This window comes from Paroedura picta, chromosome 4 (genome assembly GCF_049243985.1).
Source record: "Paroedura picta isolate Pp20150507F chromosome 4, Ppicta_v3.0, whole genome shotgun sequence".
Lineage (NCBI taxonomy): Eukaryota > Metazoa > Chordata > Lepidosauria > Squamata > Gekkonidae > Paroedura > Paroedura picta.
In genome coordinates, this window is record NC_135372.1 from 48,891,441 (window position 1) to 48,912,401 (window position 20,961).

Genomic DNA, 20,961 nt, shown 5'->3' on the forward strand with positions numbered 1-20,961 from the left:
CATTTTCTTCAGGAGAACTGATCTCCGTAGTCTGGAGCTGAAATTCCAGGGGATTCTCAGGTCCAAACTAGAGCTTAGCATCCCTACCACTAGATATACCCTTTAAGAAGTACTGATATATATTTTCAAAGCTGATAAAAAGCTCTCCATTAAGGCAGGGGGCAAAGACAGTTGCAACGTATGGCCAGGAAAGAGTAGAACAAATTCCCTGTCTGGATATTCTGTTGTCACTGTCAGTTTTGCATTTGCAGCAATAATGTCAGAAAAATGGCTCAATTTTTATTCTAGCATAAACTTTTAAAATTCTATTTTTATTCTAGCATAAACTTTTGTGGACTACAGCCCACATTCAGATACATGAAAGGCATCCTCACTCAGCAGATACAGAAACACACAGTTTTGAAGAAAAACACTGTAAACAGCCTGGTCTCAAGGCCACAAAATGCAGGGAATACAAGGTAAGATATAATTATGTTAATCACAAAGGAAATCAAGAATACAAAGAATATTCTGATGAATACTGTGATAGGATGTGGACAAGTGCAATAAAATATATGTAGAATTAAAATCTGTTGATTTTGTGAAAATATTTTGCCACAATATTGTGTCCTCACTTCACTGTTTGAAGCATGTCTTTCATAAGAGTACTACAACACAAGTACTTGTTATATTCATTTTGATTCATGACAGGCAAGCAGTAAAGGGATAATGCAAATAGGCCTCATGGCTGAGGTTCAGATGAGCATTTTCGACACTTGATTATATACTATGTTACGATTCAACTTTCTTTTCTTTAGGGTCAGTCCAAAGCAGATTTTCTCCTAATTAGCACTAGAACATCATAGTTTTAGGACAATTTTATTTACAACTTTTATGTCAATTTTTCTGCTTGAAATAAAGTTATAGGAACCTTTGTATAACCTGTCAAGCCAGGGAAACTGCACACCATTTGTAAAACACCTCATTAAAATATCTTTCCATATAAGAAAAAAAAATAATAACTGTAGAAACATTGGCCATTATGAAGCCAGCAGAGAAGTATGTATCTTCAAAGATATCTAGTTACTTGGGGACAGTAATTTTAGAACCTACCGATAATTATTAAAGAAAGAGAGGTTACACAGGAGAAAGAAAATACCAATTTATACTGTATAGCTACCCACCTTAGAATGCACAGGCACACTTTGCCTCCTGATGTTAATCGGCAAAATCCAAATCTCTGTTTACTTTCAATGTCAGTAAGTACAAAGGTGAAATGCTGCCCAACTTGAGTCACCCTAGAAACAGACAAATTATATTACTTTTTTAAAAAGTATATAACTATGCATAAAATTTGCTCTTATACACTTAAATTACTTAGGAAAAAAGGCAACAAGTTTGAAGCATTATACTCTTTTTGAAAACATAAATATTTCACAGATTTCCTGATAAAATCATGAAAGATAAAATGTTATGAATATCATGAAAAAAAATTCTCTATTCTATCTAAACACTAATGGAAATTCTTCACGAGTTCTGTGCCTCCATGGCACAAATTGTAATGATGCATAATCATCATCCCTCTCAAAGCGGTACTTTACAAAGAACTTCATTTCAGATTTAGGGCAACCAAAATAATTCTGGAGTGTCCTTTGCATTTGGAAATGTTGAATTTCATATATACCTAAAACATACATGAATATAGTTAGTACTTAAGACTTAATATAAACAACTCAGATAATACTTCGGTGGTTCTGTGTACACTCTGCCCAGCAAATGACAGTCTAAACAAGATAAACATTACCGTTCCCAGGTTCTAGTATAATCCAATCACTCATCTATTCTATTTGTTCCCCAATGCGTGGCTGCAAGTATCTGTTGGACCTGGCCTTGTCCATCTGGTTATCTAGACACCTTCCAAGTAACTGCATTCTCTGCTCTCTTGCACACTCCTAACTGCTTCTTGCTTCCAGGCCATTCCTCCTGTGTATTTTGTTTTTAAATGTGGGTCTCAGATCTGTCATCAACATTCTGAACTCCTGTCTGACAATTCCCCACCTCTGTTAAGATTTATATGTCATGAGAAATTGAGGACATCTGACACTGTACACCAACTTGGATGGTCAACCTCCACATGAGGCCGAGAGATCTCCCAGAATTACAGCTAATTTTCAGACAATGATCAGTTCCCATGGAGAAAATGGCTGCTTTGGAGGGTGGACTGTAGAGCAGGGGTAGTCAACTTGGCAGGGGCTTATGGGAATTGTAGTCCATGAACATCTGGAGGACCACAAGTTGACTACCCCTGCTGTAGAGCATTATACCCTTCTGAGGCCCTTCTCCTCACAACTCCCTTCCTCAAATCTCCCAAGAACCACGCAACCTGGGACTGGCAACCCTGATTCCAATACATGGCATGGTGAATGAATTTTGATCTATTCAAAATGTCTGACAGGAAAAGTTCGATTTCAAAACTGAACTTGGAAACACTAGGGATCCTGGCCTCATACTTTCTGACATTTACAGGAAGTAAATAAACCACATGCATAGTATAATCAGATGCGTTTATTGTTGTTTTGGACCCACATCAACTCCATGGTGCCATGGAAGGCTGAACTACACAGTATGATTGATGAAGAAAATAAAAATGTTTCTATTTTGACTTAAAATGCAAACGTTTACTATGGTGATTCTCCCCTTGCATGACAAAAAAGACTCCCAGAGGAACACAAGTTTTGGAAGACAGTCCACTCAAAAGAGGAAAGGGGGGGGGAAATAGTTTTGATTAGGAATGTACATTCAATATAAACTAAGCAAAACAAAACAAAAAACAGAAAAATACCTTACCAGTATTTTTCAAATATTATGTAAGCCAAATACAGATCAGAGAATATGCCTGGCTGCCAGGCCAGCTACGCCTAAATAAAGCCAATTTTAAACTGTGTTGCTGGAGAAACCAAGCCAACTCCACGGTCAGGCTGGCTTTTTCAAAAAATCAACATTTTTCTTCTCAGGTCTATTAGATTCTCAAAACTCTCAGGTCCAAATATTATACTGGAATTGGGTTTGTGGAAATACTGAAATTTTTTCAGGTGCAACAGACTTCAACAAAAGAAATACCATCTTGGTTTTTTTGCACATCCCTAGCTTTGAACAGAACAAACACTGTTAGCTACGTTGCTGAAGCACAAACTGAATTAGATTACATTATGTGTACCATATAATATTTTTATGTCTTTATCACAGAATCATAGAATCATAGAGTTGGAAGGGGCCATACAGGTCATCTAGTCCAACCCCCTGCTCAACGCAGGATCAGCCCTAAGCATCCTAAAGCATCCAAGAAAAGTGTGTACCCTACCTTTGCTTGAACACTGCCAGTGAGGGGGAGCTCACCACCTCCTTAGGCAGCCTATTCCACTGCTGAACTACTCTGACTGTGAATTTTCCCCCTGATATCTAGCCTATATCGTTGTACTTGTAGTTTAAATCTATAACTGCGTGTCCTCTCCTCTGCAACCAACGGAAACAGCATCCTGCCCTCCTCCAAGTGACAACCATTCAAATACTTAAAGAGGGCTATCATGTCCCCTCTCAACCTCCTTTTCTCCAGGCTGAACATTCCCAAGTCCCTCAATCTATCTTTATAGGGCTTGGTCCCTTGGCCCCAGATCATCCTCATCATTCTCCTCTGTACCCTTTCAATTTTATCTACGTCCTTCTTGAAGTGAGGCCTCCAGAACTGCACACAGTACTCCAGGTGTGGTCTGACCAGTGCCGTATACAATGGGACTATGACATTTTTATGTCTGATACTGTACACCAACTAACTGGTTTCAATTGTTCTAATGATTTTTGGTTGGTTTTCATGTGTAATTTTATGTATGTTTTAATTTGTTAGCTGCCTTTGTGATCCTTGTGAAGCCAAAAAGACAAGATACAAATTTCATAAAACAAATCTGATTGTATTTTGAACTCAAATTTGTGTGTCTGATGAACCAAAGGCAAGTATACATGTTTGAGCATACACTCCCTGCCTTATTTCACAGTCAATATGCCGTGCCTGTAATATATATTGCTATATCATTTCAAATGAAATAATAAATCATTAAACACTGAAGAATGTGTATAAACACCCATTATGGTACAGACTACAAAGGATTCCTCAAGGTCACTATAATATATCATATTAATAAACATTGTTTTAAATACATATTTAAACAGGAGGACACTCTTCAGACAATGAATTAGGCAGGCAGTATTTATACTGTTCCACTCGTTATCAAGGCATAATTTAAAGCTTGGAGGCCAGACTGTTAAGAGTTACCTCTCTTTAGTTATGAATATGCACATTATCAGTATCAAATATAAGTTGCTTACCCTTGCAAGAACACATCTTCCTGTTGATTTATTGCAGGCTGTTTAACCATTTAGGAATGTAGCGTCATTCTTATGATAGAAAGTTCACACATAAAAGTTATAGGAGGGTATAAGCACCCATGCACTGATGCTTTATTGCACTGTGTATAATGCAACGTAATCTGAAGGCAAGAACTGAGGTCACTTAATAAATCAATGCTTTAGTTAATGTTTAAGAGGTGTGCATGACAGAGCTTAATAAGATGATGAATGCATAGAGAAAGTGAGTATGAGGGGGTGGTCTCTTAGACAGTGGCATGCTTCCAAACATACAGTTCTTAATAGCACTTAAGTTTCTGGAAGAAGAAGCAGTGATATGCACCAGCTGTACCTCTGAAGGCATGATGAAGCTCACCTTACACCCAGACTTCCCAGCAAATGTGCACAAGCCATAGTTTGCCTCAAGCACACCCTCCCTCAGTACTCAGCTGCAAGATAAGATCATCTCATGCACAGCCCCCCACCCCAGCACATATGCATGTATGCTTGTTTCATGTATGCTCTGTTAGCATACACATGTAATATGAAGCATGTCTCGTGTGCACTACACCATCAAGGCAAAACAACATACTCACATTCTGTAAAAATATTGTGTTTGTGTTTGCAAAGAAGGGTCAAAACTACAGACTCAACCACAGAATTTTCTGTCACTTTAACATTGCCTTAGAAAGATGAAATTGTATTACAGTACTCATCTAACTCAGCCTTTCTCAACTTTTTTACTCTTGAGAAACCTATGAAACATTTTTCAGGCTTTGAGAAACCCAAGAAGTGCTGTGATCGTGCGAAATGCCTACCTGAAGCCCCTCCCCTCCCCACCCCCTCCAGGCCCATCATTATCCATTGTGGAAGGCGGGTCAACATGACCATATATGGTCATATCCCCTGATAAGTGTTTAACAAATTTAAAAAACATATACAAAATTAATTAACTCCCATTGATTCGGGATACCCTTCCAGGGCCATCAAGAAACCCCAGGATTTCATAAAATCCTGGCTGGGAAAGCTTGATCTAACTCCTCATAAAATACAACATACGTATTTAGTTATATGGGATATCTCACCTAATTGAATATATACAATGATAAAAAATCAAGATTACTTTATACTTTTAATCATCTTCATGTTCAATTAGCCACAATCCAATTCAAAGGCTCTTTGTTTATAAAATGAAATTCAATTTCCCCTTGCAGTTTATGTATCTTCGACTAGCCAGTGGAAATTTTTACTCTAAATAGAGTAGAATCTAAATAGAGTCTTTTCGTTCTAGCGCCACAATCCGCTATATATACATGATGTATCTTAGGATAAAAGCTTGTAATAGAAAATTATATACAACTAGTAATCAAGCCCGCTGTACGAAAAATACAGCGGGCGCTAGGTAAGGGAGCCCCCGGAAGTCACGGGCAGCGTGACTGGTGGGGGCTCCCTTGGGCGGCAGCCTGACGCGTCGGAGGCACTTCGCGCTTCGCGCCTCCCGACGCATCAGGCCTCCGGCAAGGGAGCAACTGCGAGCCGCGCTTCGTGTCTGCTGATTGGCCCGGCCGATGGTCTTTCCGGAGGAAGGGGCCAATTGGCACCCTTCCTCATCCCGGACAGAGCCCGCCCTAACTCCTCCCACTAAGCCCTTATGGCTTTATTTAGTCCGCGGCGCCCGCGGCGCCGCGGGCTGTGTTAAGATTGTTTTATACCATAAAAATGAATCTGCAAAGTACAAATATATATACTTGCAGCAAAGCCCAATGGGGGCTAGGCCCTCCCCCATGTACAGATATTTAATTAATTCTTAACCACTGGATGGCAGCAAGAGAACCGCACAAGCTTTCATTGCCCCAAGTATTCTTCGATATTACCTTTCAATTAAGGTTAGATTCTGCAGCTGAGAAAAATATTATTTAAGTAGTTTACAGGAAACATTCCTTGTCGCTTGTCTATTATTATATCCTATGAACACTTACTTGTGAGTAACAGCCACTGAAACTGAATAATTTCAGAGCAAATGTACAATACATCAAGATTTGTTGTAGATGTGCTAGCATCTTAAAACAAGTTAAGCTAGTTTGGTCTCAAATAAACTCCAAAGCCATATTTTAGACTTAACAGCAGACTACGGATTGCTGCTAGGTGATCATGCCTAAAAAGTTCTTGGGTCTCATTCACTCCCTCCCTCCTCACCTCATCAGGCTAATTAAAGCCTTCTACGGCAAGCCAAAAAATATGATTTATGTTTTCCTCTACAAACCAGGATCCCACACCAAGAATAAATAATAGTTTGGTATTCTAGTTATCAATGAAAAACACAAACCTAAAAGTCAGAGCATAATGTTCATTTACCTCAGCAACAGAAAAACACCCACCTATGGCTGGGGTGGGGTGGGTGGGGGGAACCCATGGACTCCTTAGGCTTGGTTATGTAGTAGAAAGCCACGGTGTGGCATAACATCAAAATATGATGAGGAGTCTTCTGGCAGCTTTAAATCCAACAGGTTTATTACAGCATATTTAATGTTCTGTCCAAGTGTTGGTAGGAGGTGGGAAAGAAATCTGAGAATCTGAAGATTCACTAGGCTTACTCTGTTAACAAACTTTTTATAACAGGTGAATTATACCATTATCTGACCCTAACTGCCCATCACAAAATTCTGAGGATAAATGTGAAATGTGGAGGTTCCCTTTAGTCACCACAGGCTGTAACAGACCTATCCCCCATGAATCTGTCCAATCCCCTTTTATAGCCATCAATGCTTTTGGCCATCCCTACGTTCTTTAGCAGTGAGAATGCAGGAGTTCTCATGCTATTTGAATACCGCCAAACAAACAATACAAGATGGGAAACAGTGGACTGTGCCCTCAGCTGTTGAAACAAGCCTTAAGTGCCTGTGATTCTCTTTCTAAAGAGAAGTACCAAGGGATTTGAACTACAAACTGATGTCAAATACCTAACTAGGCAATAAGGTTTTATCTACTACAAACTATGCACCATATTTCCAGCTGGCAGGATATAGCTAAACATATTTTATTTATTCACCTTGAATCGTGCCTGGAGAGCCCGTGTAGATGGACCCAGACTGGACTGATATGGTTCTCAGAACCCACACCAGACAACATCCTGGCTGCAGCATTTGCACTAACTGAAGTTTATAAACTCTGTGATCAGTCTTCTAATATATAACGCATTAAAGCCCCAGGTATACTAAGCATTCATATTTTTGTCTATTAGCAGCATACATGAAAAAATTCAGTACACTGATGACATTATAAGGGCATGTCTACGTGTGAAAATATCTTCTTAATGCTTGAGAAAATGACCTGACAACAATTAATGCAGTACACTTTGAAATAAATGTTTGGGAACCCTATCAGTGCCCCTAATCAAAAGATTTTAATGCTGGAAGGCTTACAGGGAAGTTCAGAGATTTGCAACATTAACTATGTGTGTATGGATATTAACTTTGCTTATCTAAAAGAAAAAAATAATAAGGCATACCTTGCAAAGTCAAATGGAAAGCAGAATTTAGGTATACTCTGGAGTACTTCCTGTAAGTGAAAAATAAAAGTATGTTACATTAATCTTCTGTAGTGCTTTTTAAAATAAAAAAAAATCAAACAATATTTTACTGCAAAATCTCTCTGTATAAATATAGCACATGTTCCTGGATTGAAATAATTGATTATTAAAAAGGAATTAAGTTTGTGCTTTGGCAGATTGCAAAGACAATGTCACAGAAACCCCAGGAGGGAAAGGCCTGGCCTGAAGGGTATTAACACCCTATACATCCCCGCTGGGATTCCCTTCAACAAGGCCATATGGATTTTACAAGAAGCAACATACCATATGGGTAGGCCACGTCTGCTGCTACTTGTACTACAGACTAGCCACAGGGACTTCTGACAGATCCTGGCTCAAAAATACAAATGTTGTTTCAATTAAAATGCAAGCAGAGAAAGGGGAACCATGTTGGCAGCAAACTGAAATGTACTGAGAGCTAAACAACTCTATATGCATTTCATAAGGTAATGCTTTCAAAAGCTAGGAACCTTCACTGAGGACAAAATCCGAAAGAGTCCAGTTAACCCTTTCAGACTGCGAGCATGCTTCACTGTTATTGAGAAAGAAAATAAATGTATTTCCCCTATAACTCAAAAGTAATTGTGAAGCTGGCTTTCTCTTTTTTCTATTTAAGATGCTGTTTAACGTTAAATAAAATATGTGAATATAAAAATATCCTACATTGATTTTGAAAACTACAGGGTGCTGAGAAAAAAAGAAATAACTACGATAGCATTTTTTTTCAATACTGGTGCTAGAACAATCTGGTTGCCAACTGTCCTTCCCTTCAGAATATGACTTTTGCACAGGACACTCGTATGTTGGTAATATAGCTCTTTACAGAGCTATATAACAAAAAAAGACAGGAGACTTCTTGAGTAATCTTACTTTGACAGAGTAAAATATTTATGGCATGGCATGCCTTAGACAATTTTCCATTTGCATTGTTTTCCTAATTTCAGTATCCTGGTCCTACAGCATTGTTCCTGGGTGTCTTGTGTTGTCTGGTTGAACTGCTCCTTACATTTTGAGAACAAGAATTGAGATCAGTTGCAACCTGGCAACTCTAACATTCTTGGCCTTCACTGCTGTTGAGTAGGGACAGTGGTTAGCGGGTTAAGCTTCATGGGAAAGGGGAAGAAACTGCATATCATGAACATACCTTATTTCAGCTGTATTTAAGTTTTACAGCTGTATTTAAACCACTTATATAAAACGTATTACAATTGAACCAACAGTATAGACACCAAGGCAATACTGCACGTAATAAGTGATTAAATCATCATCACCAAAACCACATCATGTTCACCATTCTCAGTTCTCAAGGAGAGCCAGTCAATACTTCCAAGTAAGACAAAACCAAAGCCACAATTGCCATAATTGTCTAATACAGTGTATTAACTGCCTTACAGGCACCATGAAGCAGCTATTTTGCACATGACAAGTGTTTTCCCTGTTTGTTTCAATATTAGAGAAATGTCCATCATGAACAACTCACAGAAGATCTCACAGGACTGGATAAAAGAGGAAACACCACACAGAAAGATATTCCAGATGCTCAACGTTCAGATTTCTACAGTGTCATAGCAGGAGTGAATTCGGACCTAGGTTGTACTCTTTCCCAGAGCCCATCCTTTAGTAACCATAATCTTTGCAACTATTTTAAATGAATGTTGTATCTAGGGTTGCCAAACACACACACCCAGTGGAAGCTGAGGTCCCCCAGTGCCAGGCCCTGCTCCCTGCCTGTAATCAGCTGGCTGGTGAGGGGAACCACCCCCCCCCCAAAAAAAAGAGAAAATCCTTCCATGTGCAGCAATGTGTCTACATAACTATGTACATGTTGGGCAGGGCAACACTCTGGTATTTGAGCAAATAAATAAACTCTATGGTAGTAACCAAATTTCCCATACAGTTTTTGTCCAGATACCATGTCCCAGAGATGGTAGTATAACTTCTGGGTTCCATGGGCAGTGACACAGACACATCGCTGTAGCTGGATGGGCCTCCCTAGTGCTCCTTGTAAGTCCCTTCCCCATCCCCTGCCATTTACCAACAAGAACTTGGCAATCCTAATTGTATCCCAGATTACCATGTTGATGCATGTAGCAGAAACAGAAAAGCCCGTTTCAGAGCAACATACAGTGATGTGTACTTGCTTAAAGTGGCAGTTACAGCATATTATGTCATTTGCTGAATTTGGAAAAGAAATTTGCATTTAAGAAAGGTCAGGACAAATCCATTTTCCTTAGCCCAGTGCTTATAGAACATTTTCCTGCAAATCATGCCTTACAGGTCAGAGGCTGGATTCTGGAACAGGTGCTTGTGTCCCCACTCTCAAGCAATTTATTTTCTCCCTTCCTTTTTGGATTTACATGTGTTTTCATATTATATTTGCACACTGTGCCCAGACACACTGGATTCCGCCTCATAACTATGGATTGCAAACCCATTTCAAGCCATAGCTTCAATCTCTGATTTACAAGAGAATAAATATTTGACTAATACACAAGCAACACCATACAAGTATCAATCCAGAAACAGAAGGCAATGGGCCAGAAAGTACAGTGTCAAGTGTGGCTTTCAATTAACAAACCATGGTGTGCAAAAAAAACAGCACAGCATCTGAACCTAGTCTTTCTATTTGAGCTCATCAAGTTTTTAGAAGATGCTCTTCCACTTTGATGCATGGCAATCCAAGTCCAGTACAGTGTCAAAATATAAAGATTTATGAACTAAATACAAGTATAATGCATATAGATCTGCACACACTCACACTGAAAATTACTAAAATCATTTAAACGATCATAGTGAAATCTGCATTTTGATATCTAGAAAGGTAATGAGAACTAATAGTTTTGAAACACTAGCTAGCATAATAGTAAATATAGTCTGCTATATAACACCTGAAACTATTTGTAGATCTTAAACTTAATTATATATTGGAAAGCACAGGAAAAACTGCATCACCAGAGGCTGGGTTTGTCAGGAAGTCAAAACATTCCTCCTACATTTCTGCTTCTCACTCAGAAATTAACACAAAAGCAAGAAAACAGATATTACTGTTTACACTGTAATAGATAAACGTATCGGTCCCCTCTGCAACATTGTGAGAGGCAGATGCACAACCAGACTTTCCCACTGCAGCCTTCCATCCCTCCCCCTACTCTCAATCAGCGTACACACACACACACACACACACACACACACACACACACCTTCTGCAAAACACAGCCTCAGCTCGCTTCCCAACTGGCAGGATCATCCCTCAGGGGACAAGTCTTTAAACCTCCGCACTCTTTAAAATTCAACCAGCCAGCAGGTCTATAGACTGGTGTATAAACAGTATGGAAAGGGGGGGGGGGAATCCTCTCAGCTTATGTCAGTGACAAAGCAGCTCAGCAGTTGACTGTTTCTCCCCTGACAGCATAAGCTGGGTTTACACAGATCAATAGATGGAAGCCCTACCTAGCTTGCAGGGCTCAGTTTTCTCCCTTAATTACAGGTGGTATTCAGATTTGAAAATAAGATGCTGCCCAGAATTTTCAACACACATCACGCAGTTGGTTGAAAATATTCTGAGGGACACAACTTTAATAATATGTTTTAAAAGCATTAATTATGTGCATAGACGTTGATCTTGCCTAGTATTAATAAGTAGTTCTGTGGAAGATCATTGTTCTAAGGAGAATAAAAAGCCATTAGTCTTTCACTTAAGGCAGGCCTGACCAGCAGACGGGTCAAGTTGACATAATAGTGAAGCAATGTTATCTCTTTAGCAGGAAAGATGGACTAAGGAGTTCATTGTCAAGGAAAGAAGATATAGTACACAGATTCCCAAATACAAGCCAAATGCCCACTGGATGATGTGTTTAGGCTCTAACACAGACAACGTAAGATTCTCTCATATGTTGTTCAAGGAAACTGGGAAATAAGCTACATTTTAGGCTTTAGTGCAAGCAACCTAGGAAATTATACTTAAATAATAAATGCATCACTTTTCTTGTGAGACTTGTTTAAAGGATTCACAATTTAAAGTAGCTACTATTAAACAACTACTCTGGTACAGAGAACAATGCATTTTTCAAAATTTCGTGTGTTTCAAGATGAGTGGCATCAAGGTCTCAAATATAATGAAGAAGCAACACTGATGAAAAAGAATTCTGCTGTAAATCTTGAATAAACTGAACTCTCAAGCAGGGCAAATCTTGTACTGATTTACAAAGCACAAGTAATAAAAAGGGTGCTGGTAGTAGTAGTAGTAGTAGTAGTAGTAGTAGTAGTAGTAGTAGTAGCAGCAGCAGCAGCAGCAGCAGTAGTAGTTTATTATTACGGTCATAGACCATCAGCTGCCCAGAGCATATGGAAGGGCGGTATAAAAATCTAAATAAATAAACAAACTATCAAATACAGATAAAAATAGTAAAAAGCCATCTGAATAAAATAAAATAACATACAAGAAAATGAAACTTGGGCATTAGACATCATAATATGCCCTAGCCACTGCTACCATCAGTTATCTTATTTCAGGCTCTGCACAAATAAGTACAGATTTTGGCCACTTGGCTTGAAAAATTTGTCTAAGCAAGTCTCCTCTGAACAGTCATGGAGTTCACCCAGGAGTGGGAGAATAACCTTAGCCCTTGGTTCTATATTGTTGGGACAACAAAGGAGAACATGCCCTGTAGATTCTTTCAGAGTAAGGGATTCTCTTATACTTGCCCTCAAGAATAGCTCTGGGTAGGGCTTCACATCTAGTCAATGTTAGTCCTTTTATTGGGATGGAGCTCAATATACGATAGGCAAAGAGGCCAGTGACATAACATCCCTCCTTTCCACTGGGCTCCAAAACAGGGCAATTTACTTAGGTCTTGCTGCCTTTCTATGTCAAACACTCTGTTTAATCATGCTTTTGGCTTGTTCATAAGTTAACTTCAGGAGTTCACTGGGTAAGGAACCTATTTTCTTTAGGTGATTCCTAACCACATCTCTCAATAAAAAGGCTACATTTAAAAAGATTTCTCCCAGCTACAATCCTTCTTTTCAATTTGAGAAAAACAATTTTCAAATGAGAAGCTACTGCCTCTGCATAATAGCATCACTGAGATACATGAGCACATAGATTTGTCTGCATCTGTCACTTTATAGGAGAGGTGCTGTCAGAGGGAGGAAAAACAGTGAGTCAACTGATCTTCTGAAGTCTCACAGGACAGACTGCTGACCTACAGAAGTACTGCATAGCAGGATTAGGGTATTATTAGGGAACAGGCTGAGATAAGGAATTTAAAGCCAAAAAACCTAGTATGAATACTAGCAATTTCAACAGGACTAGGTGCTACTGCACAACAGGCTCCCATTCTGATGTCCTTCACTACGCAGCTGCCTAGGAAGATGAAGCTTGCAAGCAAAGAGACTTTTATGGCAAGCCTGAGACATATTTTTGGCATGCTCTGTTGCTTGAACATTTGCTTAAGAACAAAAAAGTCACTTGCTAAAGTGGTAGGGACATGGCAGAATTCCAAAAGATAAAAATCTCTATCTCACTGCCTCTTTTATTTATTTATTTATTTTTTGTTTATAAATGTATTGACCGCCACTCCCAGATCAGCCAGTTCTGTAATTGATAAAATTACAGAGTTCCCAGATAGCATAATCCCATCTTAATCCCTCCCCACTCAACAGTCCAGCACTGGCCAAAGTCCCTTTCCCTGCATTTACTACATGACAGCCTCAGGAGGGGGGGTACTTCCTGCCCTAGGTGTTCAGGCATCCTTAGGAGGGACCCCAAATCCTCCACATCCTCACCTCAACCAAATGCCTGGTGGAAGACCTCTATCTTGCAAGCCCTGCAGAACTGTGATAGCTCCGTCAGGGCCCTCAGCTGTTCCAGGAGCTCATTCTACCAAGTCAGGGCCAGGACCAGAAAAGACCAGATTGAGGCCAGACACACCTCTTGTTAGACAAGAACCACCAGCAGATTTAAACCCACAGAGCAAGAGCCCTGCAGGGGGCATAAGGAGACAAATAGTTCCTCAGATATTCCTCTTCTCTCCTTCAATCAACTCATAATATGTGCTCCATCTCAACAGGTGTAATTTAGTGGCAGAAAGCAAGGAATTCTGCATCATGTGAACCTGAAAAAATCAGTATTTTTAAATTTAAATGTTGGGAATTGCAGAATACCAGTATTAAAGTCCCCTGATACCATTTCAGTATTCATATTTGGGTTCTGTTTGGTTGGTTTTATTGGAATTCTGAAATTCTGAGGTCCATTATTCCTATGTGGACTCTTTCTAGGGCTAGAGTGACAATTTTTCAAGCAATTAGCACCAAAATTGTAGAAGATGTAGCCCTGCCTATCCACAAAACCCCTCCTATTTTTCAAGTGGGTTGGATCAAGAGGTACAATACTATGAGCCTCTGAACAAGATGTCCCTAGCCATCCTACTTGTCTGCATTGTTTTTTATGAGGGGGAAAATGCATGCTTTCTCCAGGGCAAGAAAGCCAATAAAAAACACACAAGAACCATAACTGGCCAAAAGCCTCCCAATGCAAACAGAACCAATAAGTCCAACAGAACTGTCAGACTAAAGACATCCAGCAGTACTACGAACTAATGTGGCAACCCCAACTGCAGCTATGTTAAACAAGACGAATCAATCTAGAAACCAAGTACCAAGACCTGGCAAGAAAACTCTGAAACAGACACACAGTAAAACTGAAGAAAAACAACCCTAAGGTCCTTAAAATGTCATGCCAGCCCCATATATTTTCAACTATTCCCAAATATTTCCAGAGTTTTGGGGGACCCTTGTAGGAGAATCCTGGAAAATCCCTAATACAATCCCAATATTCAAATATTGTTGTTTTTGTTGTTGTTGTTGTTGTTATTATATTGGACTTGTAGCCCGCCGCTCCCACAAGGCTTGCGGTGGGTCATATACAGTAAAATCACATAAAAACCCCTAATACAATACAATCCTCCTTAAACTAACAAGCCCAATCAACCCAACCAAAACATCAACTAGACGTTTTTTCAGATATATACTCAGACCAGAAATGTCCGAATTCACGTTGCTTATCTTTTTTGTGTTAACATGGATTATCTGGACAAATCTGAATGGACTGACCACAAAGGAGTTAAGTATAACTGTGGCAGCAATGTTCACCAGTGTTCAAGACACAGGTTCTTTGCACATCTTAGTCATAAATGATACATCTGGTTATAAAGAAACTTAAGATCAGAATGATAGAATTAGAAATCCTGCACAAAGCTTGGAGGTACTGAGTAAGGGATTTGGTGTTTGACATTTGTATACAAGAGAGTATGCATGCACAAACACAGACACGCTACACCTGGATGACTGTCTCAAAAACTTTGAAATTTTTAAAGCTTTAAATCACAGTTTGTGATGGTGTGCTTTATATCCAGCTTAAGAAATGACAAACCAGTAACTCCATTAATTCCCAAAGGTAGCAAATCCACCATACGAGAAAGCTATAATCATGCTACTGTTAGAATCACTGAATGTGTGAGGTTTAATTTGAGTATTATTGAAGTGTAAGGTAGTAAAAGAAAAACTATTTTTAACAGCTGCAGATCAGCAGGAAAGTTCAAGAAACTGTGTTATTCTTCAGAAATTTCAGTTTGTATTTTTCATTATGGCACTATTTTTCATTTGCCAGTAAACAACATTTCATTTTAACATATTTCTGAAAACCACAAGGTAGTGCTACTGATTTTGTTCATTTTCCCCTCTATTGAAGTTACCTTCTCCTGCTTTTGTAGCCAGGCTCTCTGGGCAATTCAGGTGGTGTAGTGGAAGAATGGGATTCAAAGGAGAAAACAGGGAGCATACACGCTGATCATTGCAAGGTTTCGTATCTCCTTTTAGATTAGCATCTCTTCATTTTCCCTAGCATATCCATTCTTTTATTATCATTATATTACTAGCCTCTCTACAATGGTTTCAGTAACCTAAACACCAGTTTCATTCTCAGACATCAGGCTACCTTTTGTGAGGAAGCACACTAACAGTTGTTTGCAGAACATATATTAGAAGTATAATGCATAATTACATTCAATGGCATAGACATTATTTATCAAGCAAAGTGTGTCTCTCAGACACCTAAGAACAAGGACAAAGTGCAAATAATGTAGCTAGACTGCCTCTGTGAAGTGTCAGAAAGCAAAATTATAGGTGCATCAATTGTTTAAGTGTCTTAAACTTTTGAGTCTATTTCACGGTTGATTAGATTGAACTGGTCCACAATTCAGCTTTCCTTTCTTCTCCCTCCACTACACAATTCTTTCATGTAATCATGTACAGGTGCACAGCGAGAATTAAGCAAACAAAGTATAATTATGGAAAACATGCAAAGAATATTCCTAAAAGAATAGGAAGCACTTATGCTTGGGAACTAAATATAACATATATGAGAGTCCCCTGGTTTTAAAGTGATTTTTTTTTTGCCTCTTTGCAATGTACAGATGACTTTCCTCAATCTCCCTCTTTCCTTGGCTCCACCTTTCCACGATATCCTGAATTTTCTGTCTACCAACTGAAATTTCGTTTCAGTAATTAGAATACCTGTGAACACTCTGTGGTATTATGTCAAATCAACCCATGGCTTAAAATAGAAACAACTGAATTGACATGATCATAGGTATACATGATACCTATATATAAAGATGAATCCAGCCACTATCCCCTTCTATTTCAAAATCTCATTGCAGTAGAAAGAACATGAATCTGCAAGCTAACTGTCATCATTCTGAAATTCAACGTTCCTTCACTCTCAGAGCCTCAAACATTAATATAATTATCTCTAAAAGGAATAAACCATCCATTCTCTGTACACAAAACAAGAAATCTCTCTTTTAACAAACAAAATTTTGTACCTTGAACAGTTCCACATTCTGTTTGACATTTCAGAATTAAACACCACTACTGAAGAAATAATTGCTTACAAGATTTTAAAAAATATATCCCTTAAAACAGGCTAGATCTAAAAACCCACAGAACTCCACACACTAAAGAGGTCTTTTCCACTTAACTTTTCCTGCTGCAGCCCTTTTGTTGTTGTTGTTATTAGGTGTGAAGTCGTGTCCAACCCACCGCGACCCCATGGACAATGATCCTCCAGGCCTTCCTGTCCTCTACCATTCCCCGGAGTCCATTTAAGTTCGCACCGACTGCAGCCCTTTACACTTCCTGAAATGCTGTTCTTCAGGTTTAGGGGGCTCTCATGATGGCATGCAATGGGAGTGGGTTGCCTCCCCCCTTCAGTCAGCAGAAGACAACTGTGGATTCAACCCAAAGAAACCAGAACCGCATGTTTAGATGATTTCATTGCTTTTTTAAACCTCTCTATTAATCTATTTTATGGAACTCAAGTGTTTATGGAATATAAATTTTATCGGAAAAAGAGAGATGACTGGAATAGAAGGACCCCAAAGCAGCGGGCAATTTCAGGGATGAACTTTATCCAGTCTTGTTAGATGACAACCCACGAAAGCCATGAGGGATAGTCGGCCACACCAGTTTTTCATTGGAGCTGGCTCCCTCGTTACTCATACTAACTTTTCTTCTTCTTGCAGGAGGTATCAGAGATAAAGCTGTTATGGCTGTATATCACCATTCCTCTATGGATTTTTGGGCACCCTGCCCATGTTCCCACACAGCTGCCCTTACAGTGAAGAAAGATGACGCAGTGCTCTCACGTGGTGACGGGGGGGGGGGGCATTTTGCCTTCTTGCCACACCTCTGCATGGAAATATGAGGGTATGGAAAGGCACATGGGGAACAGTATGCTGTCTTAATGAAAGCACTGTTAGCCACTCTAGTTCTTGAGCAGATAGTTAGGTAACAGGCCAGGAGAGACAGCAAGGAGAGTCAGACTGGGAGGTGTCTTTGCACTGTACCTTCTGTTGACTTGATCCTCATATATATGTATTGGAGGAAACCTAAGTAATCATGATGTGAAGACCTTACACTTCTCTTGCCAAAATTTGCACCTGTCTCTGATAAGCAAGAAAGACTGCAGAGACCCTTCTGGAGCTCTTCATGAGAGAACCACGAGAGTCAATCCACGATAGAACTACTATGCTGTGATTGGTAGTTTGCTGTGACTGACAAGCCAAGGAATGGAGGGAGACGTTCATTTTGCTTTCCCTTGCGGCATTGTCAGGAGGCAAAAAGCTGCGATGGGGCAGAAGGAAAACGTGGGAGGAGTCTCCCCGTGAAAAAGGCTGCAAACGCGAGATTTACTATCCCACGTTTGCAAGCAAGAAGCCACTTGCGTTTTACCCCTCTGTGTGGAAATGGTCATGGAATAACATACCTTGTATCTATACAACTTAGTCCTCCAATTTAAACTCGATGCTATACTTGAAATGGCACCATGCACATGAATATACCACTAGATTTTACTGAGATTTGTAAGAAACCTGGGGGAAACTTTTTTCTCTGTGTTACTGAGAGTTCCTAGTCTTTATGCTGATGGGGTACAAAGATTTCAAAAATCTATAAGTCACTTATTAGGAAGGCTTCTATAAATACAGAGTTCCTTAACCCATTCAGACTACAAAACGCTCTTCACCAAAGCCACCACCATCATGCATGAGTTCCCAACATTCTAAGGGTGAGTGTTTTTCAACACAATTCAAAATTAAGACAAAACAAAGGAAATCATATGCAACTAGAAACATGCAATAAATAGTCAATAGCTTATAGATCTGCACCGTTCATTACAAATCCAAGTCTGAGATTTCTACTCACAGAATTAAGGAACAAAATGGCATAGCTCTAGAAACATATACCACAATTGTATACTGAAACCTATCCTTAAGCAAATAGCCACTTAATCTACATACTAGATTCTCCAAAGCAACTGCAAAACAAGCATGATGAGCGAATATGAGTACACATTTGTATGTGGGGTGTACATTCAATTTAGGACAACTAGAAGGGGAAAAACCAAATATATGCCTAATTGGATTTTATTCAGTATTTTTAAACTGAGCTGGGATTCTCTAGTTTGATTCAGGAATCCAATCACTAAAGCCAAATCAATTTGTATTCTGAGTCTGGTTTCCCAAATCGATACTGTTACTGCTGGGGGGGGGGAGAGATTTAAAATTTAAAGGGAAAGAGAAGCACACTTATCTTTCAGCTCTATCTCCTCAATGGGGTCTTTCCCACCTATTGCTCTGGTTTCCAGGGTGTCAAGAGGGAAGTGAGAAAGGTATCTTTGCAGACCAATGGCAAAAGCCCCTAAGGGGTAGCTAGAGTCAATCATTTTGCAAATGGCCTTGCAATGAGCTCTGAAAGTTGCAAGCTTGTTGCATATTTCAGCTGGAAACTCAAAGCAAACAACCTAGCTTTCCCCAGCTGTTTCCAAAGTAACAGGAGGGAGCAGAGGGGGTGGGATTTGGCAAACAGGAATTTAGGTTTGGAGGAGAAAGTGCTCTTCAGCCGATCACAGAAGTTGGTTATTTTTAAAATTCTTCTGTGCAGGGTCAGAGAGCATAAATGCAAGGGCTCCATACTGTTTGGGAATGATTTTGGAGACTTACAGATGTAGCTTTGGCTTGCTGCTGCTCTGAGCCTGACTCTTCAATGCTGCTTGGCTTGAGAGATCCTGCTGTGGATTTCTGGTTCTTCTGATCAATGCTGGAGAAGACTGACCAGTCTGAATCTTTTTTAAAAACGTTCTTTCCTTTGTGGTTTCTTTTTTTCATTTTACTCTTACTGTTGTTTGGACGTGGCAGGTGCTGGGTTATTTGAGTAGGTGGGGGGGGGGCTCAGGTCAAGGGCCGTAAGTCTTTTTTCTTCCTGTGGTTCTGCTGGGGTTCTCTGTTCTGAGTTTTACTATTTGGTTTGGGCTTCTTCTTGTGTATATGTGTGTGGGTGTGGGGGCTAAAGCCTCAGTTCAGTTGTTTTGGCTTTAGACTCTCTGATCTGGTTTTGCAGTCCACTAATTTTGATTAGCTTGTTTTGGCCAGATGGCTGGGAGAGGGGAAGGTCACAGATATTTCCCTCCTTTGGCTTGGTTCTTTTAAGTCTTTGTTTCCCCCTTGTAGTTTCTCTTCTGGTTTCCAAAAAGTTTGGAGGTTTAAAAAAAAAATTCTAGAAATTTGGAATGTTTAGAGGTTAGGTAAAGTTATCTGGCTTCAAGTGAGTGCTTCTGGTTTCAGGGCTGAGAGTTAGGCTGGTTCTGCTAAATAGGCTTTTAGTAATAAGGTAATAACTGTGCGAGGAATTATATAAATTGTAAATAGGGTTAGTAGCCTCGTTGTACAGGGCTGTCAAGAACTACATGAAGGAACAGTTGGCCTGTGCTTGTGGAAGACGTGCGCACTTCATGCTCAACACCTGGCCTGTATGTCAGTCACAGTATCATAGAGTTGGAAGGGACCTCCAAGGTCATCTAGTCCAGCCCCCTGCACAATGCAGGAACTTAAAATTAACTCCACCCACAGTGACCCCAATTTCATGCCCAATCAACATATCTGTGGATAACTGCACATTCACTCAATTCAATCACCACTCACCCCAAAGCAAAGTTGTATGCCGAAATTAAAACAGCAGCACAAAAACTAATCTTCATCTTGATGGAGATGAAATAGTAGGGTAGGATAGCAAGACCCATGGGCCAAAAAGAAACCAGCAGAACCTTCAGAACCACTGTAAATAATGAAGCTAAATTGCTGTGAAACATTCTTCTTTGCAGGGGTGTGAGATATGAAAGGGAGACCTTGTGATGAAGGACAGCTGATGCACCTAGGCAAAGGCCCCTCCACTGAGGCAGTGGTGGCTAGTTTGTGTACTACTACCGCTCTCTTGCTTTCTGAAATGTTCCCCGGGGAAATGGTGTATGAGGATTCTCTGGGTCTGCCCTTGGCTTTAGAAGAAAACAAAACATAACTTGACTTCTGTGTATTTGGCTGGCCTTGGGAAAGCAAAACTGCCTGCCCACCCTGCATTTTGGAGTGTTCTGTTGGGTTTCT

The 20,961-nt window shown here is 39.8% G+C and overlaps 1 protein-coding gene across 12 annotated transcripts in view; it reads right to left on the reverse strand.

Annotated features, from left to right (window-relative positions):
- Nucleotides 1-20,961, reverse strand: part of DENND1B (DENN domain containing 1B) — a 250,687-nt gene that overhangs the window by 128,116 nt on the left and 101,610 nt on the right. For 9 of the 12 annotated variants that reach the window (XM_077332746.1, XM_077332744.1, XM_077332743.1 and 6 more), the window contains 2 exons: nucleotides 7,886-7,935; nucleotides 1,164-1,277 (listed from right to left, as the gene is read on the reverse strand). In XM_077332746.1, coding sequence (XP_077188861.1) covers nucleotides 1,164-1,277; nucleotides 7,886-7,935 — 164 coding nt within the window. The remainder of the gene's footprint in view (nucleotides 1-1,163; nucleotides 1,278-7,885; nucleotides 7,936-20,961) is intronic. The other 3 variants (XM_077332749.1, XM_077332748.1, XM_077332747.1) reach the window with 1 other exon arrangement.